Genomic DNA, 10,680 nt, shown 5'->3' with positions numbered 1-10,680 from the left:
CGCTGTATACCTTAACAGCCTTTCTCACAGTTTGCAAGCCCAGCAATCTTGGTGTCATCTGCAAACACCTGTCTATGTTTGCCTCCAAATCATTAATATATATATATATATATATATATATATATATATATATCACAAGCAACAGAGGTCCCAGCACAGAAGCACTGGTCACAGACCTCCAGCCTAAATATTGTCCTTCACCACAACCTTCTATCAATAAGCCAGTTCAGAAACCATAAAACCAAGTCACTGTTAATCCCGTACATTTTAATATTCTGGATCACTTTACCGTGAGATCTTTATCAAGGAGTACATTGTGCAGAGAATGTGTCAGTGTGCCATTAACTACGAACAATACCTTCTATCATATAGTTCCTCGTTTCACATTGATTTTTTTTGGAAAGAGAAACATCAACAGATTCAGTCATATATATAAAAAATTCTTGCACAATTTGATACTTAAAAATCCTGCCATGAAAAGTAATTGCAGCCGATCCTTCCCTCAAAACTAAAACCGAACACTCAGAGAATTGTCTGGGGTCGGCATATTGGCACCAACCGCAGTCTGGGAAGGTTTCAAGGCAGCCAGGTGTTAGACCTTGAGCTGTGAAGCAAAGAAACGGCATGGTCTTCAATAGAAACACTGACTTCTGTACACTCCACAAGGGAGCATAGAGGTGATTATATAGAAGCACATGGCAGTTAACAAAATGCGGAATGCAATCTTGCACCAGGATGAGGACTGGAGTTGGTCTAGAAATGACGACTGGACCGGGATATAATCAATAGAACTCGGAATTTGAGTTGAGGAGAGATTAAAGACGGTTGCTTTTCCTCTGGAGAAGAGAAAATCTTGGAGAGGACTTAAGCTAAAATGGCAAGGGATGAAATCTTTGTAGGGAGACAGAGGAGAGGAAAGCTGGGATTGAAACAGGTGGGAAGCAGGAGAGAAGACGCAGTGAAAAACAGAGCAATCACGGCTGCAAAGAAACAGGGCTACAGTGAAAAATAACACAATGAGGATGAAGAATGTTTATTAAACTGAAGCCTAAAGGCTGCGTATGTAATGGTGTGAGCGTTCGCGATAAGGTAAATAAATTAATTGCACAAATAAATATGAACGTCCATGATATGGTTGGAATTCCAGCAGCGTTGCTGAACATTGAACATCTAGGGATACTCGATATATAGGAAGGACTGGCACAAAGGTAAAGAATGTAGGGCAGTATTGCCAGATAAAGAGAAGATAAACACAAAAGTTGGGAAGTACAGTAGCTCAGATTTAGTTTAGTTTAGTTTATTGTCACGCATACCAAGGTTCAGTGAAAAGCTTTATTTTTGGTGCATGCTATCCAGTCAGAGATTGAATCAAACAAAGGGCAGAAACATTAGTGGCAGATGCAGTTGATGCTAATGTTGGAGATGGTATTTGACATGTAATTAGTGTTGCACAATAAGAGTGCAGCTGTAATTGTGGTTTGGGCAAATTAGTTCCATTGATGAGGATGATAAATTCCTGGAGTGTTTTTCTGGATCAAAGGGATGGTAGTGGAGGCAAACACAATTAAGGCATTTAAGAGACTTTTGGACAGGCACGTGGGTATGCAGAGAATGGAGGGATATGGATTATGTGCAGGCAGATAAGAACTAGTTTCGGCATTATGTGCAGGCAGAGACATTGTGGGCCGAAGGGTCTCTTCCTGTGGTACTATTATATTCGAACTAACTGGAGAGTGTGCCATCCTACACTGGGTATAGTGCAATGAGAAAGGATTAATGAACCATCTTGTTGTATGAGCCTCCTTGGTGAACAATAACCATAATACGACAGAATTCTTCATTAAGATGAAGACTGATGTTATGGATCACCTAAGTAAATAACTTTCTGGACAAGCCAAGATCTGATGAGAAATGCAGGCACTGAAGAAATCAGATGGAGAGAACCAGTGAATGTGGTGTATTTGGACATTCAGAAGGTTTTAATAGTGTCACACATAACAGATCAGTGTACAAATTAAGACACATTTGCTTTGAACTAATGTAATGTCATGGTTGGAGAAGGTTGGCGGACAGGAGTCCTTGAGTGAGTGTTTGGCGGTGATGCCGAGATACCACAGGGATCAGTAATTGTAGCCCAGCTATTTACAATGTACATTCATGCTTTAGATAAGGGAACATCGCTGTGACTGTGGTGGCATACATCTGATTGGCAGTATGAACAGACCACAGAGACGCTCAAGGTCGATTTAAACAGGGTGAGGAAGTACAGCAGATGCAGCGGGTGTGGATAGATGAAAAGTAATGATCCTGGGTGGCAAAAAGAAGGAGCAGGTTATTATCTGAACAGCGAGGGATTGTGAACGGAGAGGTACATTCAGTCCTTGGACTCCTGTCATTAATGGTAAACATGCTAGTGCAAGGCAAAGAGTTTGTTGGCTAACATAATGAGCAGCATCGAGTAGAGAAGAAAGGATGCGTTGATGGAATTGTATGTGGGTCTCAGTGAGACCACACCTTGATTACTGCATGCAAATGTGTCTACTTAACCGAGGATGGATGATCTTGCGAAGGGGAAAGTGCAAAGGAGGTTCACCAGAGTGGATGATATAAAGAAAGATTGTGGTGATTGGGTTTATAAGAATGTTGGGGGAACAACTATTGAAATTTATAAACCCTGACATGACTGAATGGATTGAACGCAAGGATGGTGTTCCTGATGGTGGGAATCACAGCTCAAGGACATCGGGAAGCCGCCTGGGACTGAGATGAGGCGAAATCTCTTCACCCAGAGAGTGAAGAAACTTAGGAATTCTCTCCCACTGAAGGCAGTTGAATAATAAAGCAGGTTAGAAGGGCTGAATGGCCTGCTCCTGCACTTATTTCATGTGTCTAAGGTTTTAATTTGAATTCTTAAGGATTTCACCATCCAGATAATTGTAGGGAAGCAGAGCAAAGTTTTTTAGAGTGTTATATAAAATGTCACTACACAAGACGAGGTCATTCATCTCAGATTTGTGAATCTTTGGAACTTTTTAACCTGCAAAGAGTTGTGGAGGTGGAGTCATTAGGGACTTTAAGAGCTAGGATAAATAAATATTTGGACTCTTGGTGCGTCAGGGATAATGGAGATTAAATAGGATTAGTTCAGATCAAGGATTGAATCAACCATGACTTAAGGGCCTGTCCCACTTAGGCGGTTTTTCGGTGACTACAGGTGACAAGGCTGTTGCCACATGGTCACGGGGTGACGCCTGTATGGTCGTGAGTTGTCGCCTAATGAGTCGTAACGTTTTTCTGGTCGCCATTGCATTTGAAATGTTCAAAACTTTTCGGTGACTGTGGGCTTGACGTAGCTTGTCTGCTCCTGTCATAGGTGCTGTCGTAGGTTGTCGCCAGGATGACGCAGGTTGTCGCCAGGTGACGTTGGTTGTCACCGGCTGCTGACTTCGGTGAATTCCATTGGCGACTACCTACGTCAACCTACGTCAACCGGCGACAGGTACCGGCGACTGAATTGTCTTCAGTTATCGCCGTCAGGGCCATTGCTTGTCGTAGCTTGTCGCAGGTGGACGTAGGTTGACTTTGGTTGCTGCAGGTTGTCGCCTGTGCGGTCGTAGGTTGTCGTAGGTGTGGTCGTAGGTGGACCTCAGAATGGGTCGCCGGTTGTCGGTAGCTTGCCGTAGCTCGACGTCGACTAGGTGGTAGGTTGTCGTAGCTTATCATAGACATTGTCGTAGGGGGGGATCCAGTCGCTGCTTTTTCAGCGACCTGCTACGACTGTGACAGTCGCTGGCGGTCGCCAAAAAAAATCGCCTAAGTGGGACAGGCCCTTAAGGCAGAGCAAGCTCAGGATGTGCAATATTAAACTGCAAGGGTAGGACAAGGCATTTGAACAAGAGCTTCAGCAAATGTCAGTGACCATTGCAACCGGTAGGCGTGCAGAGCACAGTACTGAGCCCAACCCAGATTCTGAATTTAGAACAAAATGTTACTTTTAAAAGTGGGAGGACACTCTCGTTCTGAATAAAATTACTCTTAATGGAAGGAATGACGTGCGCAATTTGTCATATGGTGCAGCGGGTTGTGCTGTTGCCTCGGATCCAGGAACACAATTCCCTCTGACCTCCAGTTGATGTGCAGTTTCCATGATCTCCTTGTCCGTATCATACAGTCAGAGTCATACTGCATGGAAACTAGTCCTTCGGCCCAACTTGTCTATGCTGCCCAATATGCACCATCTATACTAGTCCCACCAGCCCACGTTCCTCTAAACCTTTCCTAATCACATCCTGTCCAGCTGCAAATGTTGTTATAGCACCTACTTCCTCTTACAGCTCATTCAATATACCCACCATGTGAAAAGGTTGCCCCTCAGATTCTTATTAATCTTTGGTGAAGTAAGTCCATACCTCCTTTTGCCAAGGGATTAGTTGCCTATCTCTGTTCTATGTCCCCTTTTTCTTGACTAGAGCCCCAATTTCTCATCATCCAAGGTTCCAGACTCCCACCTTCCTAGCCTTTCTGCCGTGCCCTAAAGCTGATGCTTGATAAGGCAATGGTCAGACCACATTTGGAGTATTGTGAGCAGTTTTGGGCCCCATATCTGAGGAAGGATGTACTGACATTGGAGAGGGTCCAGATGAGGTTTGCAAGTTTGATTGGGTTAACATATGATGAGCACTTGACAGCACCGTGCCTGTACACACTGGAGTTTACAAGGATGAGGAGGGACCTCATTCAAACATACCAAATAGTGCATGACCAGGATAGAGTGGAAGTGGAAAGGATGTTTCCTCCAGCAGGAGAATCTAGGACCAGAGGTCATAGCCTCAGAATAAAAGGCCATACCTTTAGGAAGGAGATGAGGAGGAATTTCTTTAGCCAGAGGGTGGTAAATATGTGAAATTTATTGCCATAGAAGGCTGTGGAGGCCAAGTCAATGGATATTTTTAAGGCAGAGATTGTCAGATTCTTGGTTAGTAACAGGGTCAGGGGTTACGGGGAAAAGGCAGGAGAATGGGGTTGAGAGGGAAAGATAGAACAGCCATGATTGAATGGCAGAGTAGACTTGATGGGCCAAATGGACTAATGCTGCTCCTAGAATGTATGAACTATCAGCCCCAAGCAGGGCTCTTTACATATTGCCCGAGAAAACTTTCCTGAACACATTTGTCGAATTCCACCCGATTTAAGTCCCACTGTTATGGCTTTGTCTGACATTCCCAAATGTGCCTCAGATTCAAGCTCAGTGCTGCAGCCCTGACTGTTACTGCATCCAGTTGCAGCTCCAGTTTCCTAATGCAGCCTGTAAGGAGCTGCAGCAGAACACACCTCCCACAGGTGTTGTCATCTCTGACACCCGCAGTTTCTCACATCCTGCAGGAGGAACACTGCACCATTCTACCTGCCATCATTACTGTACCAAAGCCAAGAAAGAAAAACAGAACAATCATGCCCAAGAAACAGCAGATTGTACCTTTACCCGCAGTATCCCAGTGCTCAACCTTCGCACCCCAGCCTCTTGATAAAGATTCTGATTTACTTTCAACACAATTTAGATTACTCAAGCGATCCAATGGTTGCCTTTTGAAATTACAGACGGCTGGTCTGACACTGAAATGCAGTTTCCATTTGATGCTCTGTATCCTCCCATATGGTGGATGATAAAGAACCAGTCTGCAGTTAGCGAGCGTGTGTGAGGGAAAAGATTATGGGGAAATAGCTGGAGGAAGGAAGGGATTGCTCTGAGAGCTGAAACAAATGTGATGGGCAGAATGGTTTATAAGTTGTAAGACAATCATTTGCATATCAACTCCCACTTGCAAATGCACACAAGTATCACACTGCCTGTTTCTTCTTCAATAACATCTCGGAACCTGAAGACAACAATTTCAGCCGAGATATTTTATTTTTAGAATTTTCAAATTTTATTTTGAGAGAATGGAGGTTTCAATTCCTCATTACAGGACCAAGAGTGGAGTAAAAGAAAATGTTGCAACTTCAACCCTTGAAACACTACCAAGTTTAATATATGTCTCCAGACATTTAGTGGAGCATTGTAAGAGCACACACTGAGGCGGATGGCTAACAAGTTCGCCTCATCGGCATGGTGGCACAGCAGGAGAGTTGCTGCCTTACAGACCCGGGTTTGATCATGACTACGGGTGCTTTCTGTACGGAGTTTGTACGTTTTCCCCGTTACCTGCGTGTGTTTTCTTCGGGATCTCCGGTTTCGTCCCACACTCCAAAGATGTACAGGTTTGTAGGTTAATTGGCTTGGTATAATTGTAAATTGTCCCTAGTGTGTGTAGGATAGTGTAAGAGTTTGGGAGTGATCGCTGGTCATGGTGGACTCAGTGTGCCGAAGGGCCTGTTTCCACACTATATCTGCAACGTTTAAAGTCTAAAGTAAAGTCATCAATTGGCTCGATTTATTAATTCAGAGGATTGAAGTAAATTATAGGCAGAATAAACCCATAAGCATTTTGAGATGGTCCTGATTGTTCAGAGCTTTATTAGGCTTCATTTTACACTTTATTGTGCAAGATCATCTCGGCACAAGTCAATCACATAAATTAATGTCATAAGCATTGCTTCTCACTGAAGAATTCCAAACCGTGTTTTACATTCAGGGAACAGTCAACAAGGCTAACACCGGTCACCGCTGCCCGGTGATGTAATGAAGAAACATTCATTGTCCCATAGTGAAAGGGCCATTCGGGGACTGAACACGAGGGGATGGTAGGAGCCTTGGATTTGGACCAACTGAGCCAAATTGTAGGTAAACATAGGAGGTTGGTGTGCTTTAAATATTGTGTCTTTAACCATCTAGGTTCAATTAAATATCTACGGTTGGTATAGAACCAACCAGTTTGGCTCACTTTATACAAAAGGTACCCAGTCAATTCATCAGGTAGAACTGTCAGTAAAGTCATATTCAGGGAGGTGGCTGCCTCCTGCTTGGAATCAAATGCATAATGTCAAGCAAAGGGCTTCAGACGAACAATGATGGCACATTAGAACAAAATCAACTGGATCCTTTGTTAAGGACATAAAGCAAATCATCAGAAGGGATCCTGAGGCCCCGGCTGTGAACAACATTGCCTCACACGCGGGCAGTAGAATAATTAACATAGCTTGATGATCTCACTTCGGGTGCAGCCTCGTTTGCAGCAGATTGTGGCCATTCCCGCTCCTCGCCTTAATCGCAAAGTCTTATCTTCCAAAGGAAACGGGAAAGCAGATGATAATCTGGTCCCATGCTCTTCCTCCCAAGCTTCGCTTGACTCCATGAGGTCCCTTTGAACATAAGAGTGAGGATGAAGAACCAGGCTAACTGGAGTTGATGTCTCGGGCTCCTCTGTGGACCAGAGCAGTGGGCCATCGTCCAATGAATCCAACAAGTCACCTGCAAAGTAAAGGCAAGCAAATGTATTTAGCACAGGAATAGGCGATGCTCCAGATTGTACAAAGACTGTGCAGTTAAAATTGCTGCAAATTTGAGAAGATCTTAACTCTGGAGAGTTGAAAGTCTGTTTCTAAACCTCTTGTTTTGTTGTAATAAAAAGGATCAAAGGCTGATGTAATTCAGCAGGTCAGGCAACATCTCTGGATAGCATGGATAAGTAACATTTTGGGTCAGGACCTTTCTTCAGACTAATTATAGTAGGGGGTTGCGGGGGGGGGGGGGGGAGGGGGGAAGTGGGGAGGAAGCTGAAAGAAAAGTGGGGCAGGACAAAGCCTGGCAAGTGCTAGGTAGATACAGGTGTGGGCTTATGTTTGACAGCCTTCTTCACCGTCTTCAATTCCACCAAATTTTATAAAGTTCATGCAGACTCCTGGATACTCCAGCATTTTCTTTTATTTTGGGTTTTCAGCAACTGCAGGTTTTGTTTCTCAGGGCAGGTCTATGAGGATTCTCTCGAACATCTACAGTTGGAAAGGATGCAGAAGCGATTTACCGGGATATTAGCTGGACTCGCTGACTTGTTATTGAGAGAGGTTGGACAGGCTGGGACTTTTGTCTTTGGAGCGCGAGAAGTAACCTTACTGAGGTGTACAAGATCATGGGGGGCATGGATAAAGTGAATGTTCTCAGTCTGTTTCCCATGGTAGAGGATTCTAAAACTAGAGGGCATAGGGCTAAAGTGAGAGGAGAGAGATATGAGGGTCTTCAGTGGCAACTGTTTAAATCAGAGGGTAGTCTAGAAAAGAACGTGTCAACAGAGGAAGCTATGGAAGGGTATACAATTATCTTTTCCAGAGCAAAACCCCAGGTTACCCAGTCTATCGTGTTATACTTCTTGATTCTGGTATAATACTAGTATTCCATCAAAGCATTAAAGTAATCCATGAGACCATTAAAGTAATCCATTAAAGCATACTATTCCGTATCCTGCAAGTTGCTCAAAGTTAATGGAAATTCAAGCTGTTCAATTTCACGGTGATGGTTCACCGGTGGTTTGTTTTGCTGTTCTCCTGTTTTCCTTCTCTGCTTCAACCACATGGCCACTGATTCATAGTTTTCTCTCCCCAAAATCCCATATTCCTCACTAGTTCCAAGCAGAGACTAACTCCATATCCTTCCTACTACCTTAACCACATCATTTCACGTATCTCCATTCTGCTGTAAAAGTGGGTATCTCTTGCAAGATATCATCATCTCAGGATATCCCCAAATACTTAATACACCATGAAGTACTCTCTGAAAGGAATTCACAGAGCAGTACTGAAGCAACTTCTCAAATCCATATCCTTCCATTCCCTGAATACCCATGTGCCTATCCAAACATCTCTTAAACACTATTTTGGGGGCGTTCACGTCGCGGCCCTGTTTCCACCAATCTTTCCACTACCAGTCACAAGAAGCACAAGAAGCAACAAGACAGACATCACTGTATGCAGATGCCGAGAAGTGTGTTCAGCTCTGGCTGAACAACTTGTAATCTTGTGTGTGGACTCGATAAGTAGAAGAACACCACTATCATATCTACCTCCACCAGCGCCCTTGTGTTCCAGCAACTCACCACCCTCTGAGTAACAAAACTTGCCCTGCACATCTCCTTTAAATTTTGTCCCTCCCACCTCAAAGCTATGCCCTCCAGTATTTAATTTTTCCATCCTGGGGAAAAGATTTTGACAGTCTCCCCCATCTCTGGCTTTCATAACTTTATATACTTCTCTCAAATCTCCCCGTGACCTCCAGCATTCCAGAGAAAGCAATTCAAGTCTCTCTAACCACTCCTTGCAGCCAATACCTATTCACCACAAGAACAGACCCTTCGGCTCACATGGTCTGTGCCGAACTCTCCTGCCATTTTGTGTAAAATGCTCACAAGGAACAGTATCCAGCGTTACTTGCTATCTTGGAAGAAGGAAACTAATTGCCTTTTATAGCACCTGTTGCAGCTTAAAGATTGCTGTAAAGTGCTCTCGAGCTAAGAGGGATTTTTATAGACAATAGAACAGTATATCACCGTTCCCAGCTCTTCAACGACAATGGCCAATTTAAACTAATCGCATCTGTCTGTACATGATCCACTTCGCTCCATTTCTTGCCTGTTCTTCTGACTGTCTAAATGCCTCTTAAATGTTTCTTTCCATCATCTCCCCGGCACTCAGCTACCACTGTCTGTGTGAAAGACTTGCCTCACAAATCTCCTTTAAACTTTCCATCTCTCATATATAAACATGTGCCCTCCCATACATGACATGTCCACCCCAGGAAAAATCTCAGTCTGCCCTATCCACGCCTCTCATATTTTATACACCTCTATCGGCTTCCCCATCACACTCCGACACTCCAGAGAAAACAATCCCAGTTATAGTTCCAGTGAAGGATAAAAATGTCTCTCCTTCTATTTCTCCCACCCTTCTCCAAAAACACGTTCCCTCTGCGGGTGAAATGTAAGATACCAATTGACCCCTGAATTGAACTCATGCCCACTACTCACTGTAAAAGCTGCCTCTCTCATCGTTTTCTTCTGGTGAATGCCGTTTCCACCTGGAGCCCCCACAGGAGATGATAACAGTGCGTACAAAGTCACGGCCACAAAGCTTGATGCCTGTTCCCGAAGTCTGGCAGCTCCCCTCCAGCATGAGGCTGGCCACGGCCACGGCCACTAACACCAGTCTGGCCATCGGGGCGGACAGATTCTTCTTTGGGGCAAGGAAGAAATTACGGGATCGCCGAGTTTGAGATGAGTCACCAGCTGGGGCTTGGAGGAGATTCTCGACTCAGACCTTGTGCAGGGGTGTTCCTGGTCACAGCTGCTGCTCTGTACATCTCCTGCAGAGCTGCCTGCCTTTTATATTTGCCCGTTATCAGTGGTGATGGACTTGGATGGGGAGGGTGGGGGGGGGGGGGGGGGGAGGGGGGGTTGAGGGGACTCGATTGCCCATACGTCAACAAGTTTAAATCAATCTTCGCCTGACCTTAGCAGCCTTGATGCTGATCATGTGTGCGTAATATCAGAGGCAACGTGCAAGGGTTCTCAGGCTGCCTTGGAGATTCTCACTTGGACGATTTATATATTTTTTAAACAGTTATCTTTGATATCATGGAAAAATTATCAACTATTAAACCCAATTTCTCTAAAATTTCTGAGCCATCATTTTGTACAATGTCAAGGCTGGAAGAGAGAATGGAAGGGAATGTGGGTCGAGGGTTTACAGATAATT

The 10,680-nt window shown here is 44.3% G+C and overlaps 1 protein-coding gene across 1 annotated transcript; it reads right to left on the bottom strand.

Annotated features, from left to right (window-relative positions):
* Positions 1-7,127: 7,127 nt before the first annotated feature.
* Positions 7,128-10,140, bottom strand: LOC116989726 (relaxin-3-like). The gene is made up of 2 exons (XM_033047322.1): positions 9,954-10,140; positions 7,128-7,408 (listed from the first exon to the last, which is right to left on the bottom strand). Exons 1-2 carry the CDS (start codon positions 10,138-10,140, stop codon positions 7,128-7,130), a joined length of 468 nt encoding a protein of 155 aa, XP_032903213.1.
* Between the last annotated feature and the right edge of the window lie 540 nt (positions 10,141-10,680).

Source organism: Amblyraja radiata, chromosome 29, assembly GCF_010909765.2.
Source record: "Amblyraja radiata isolate CabotCenter1 chromosome 29, sAmbRad1.1.pri, whole genome shotgun sequence".
Taxonomy (NCBI): Eukaryota; Metazoa; Chordata; class Chondrichthyes; order Rajiformes; family Rajidae; genus Amblyraja; species Amblyraja radiata.
Note: the sequence above shows the minus strand (reverse complement) of the source record. Positions and strands in the feature narration are given on the sequence as shown.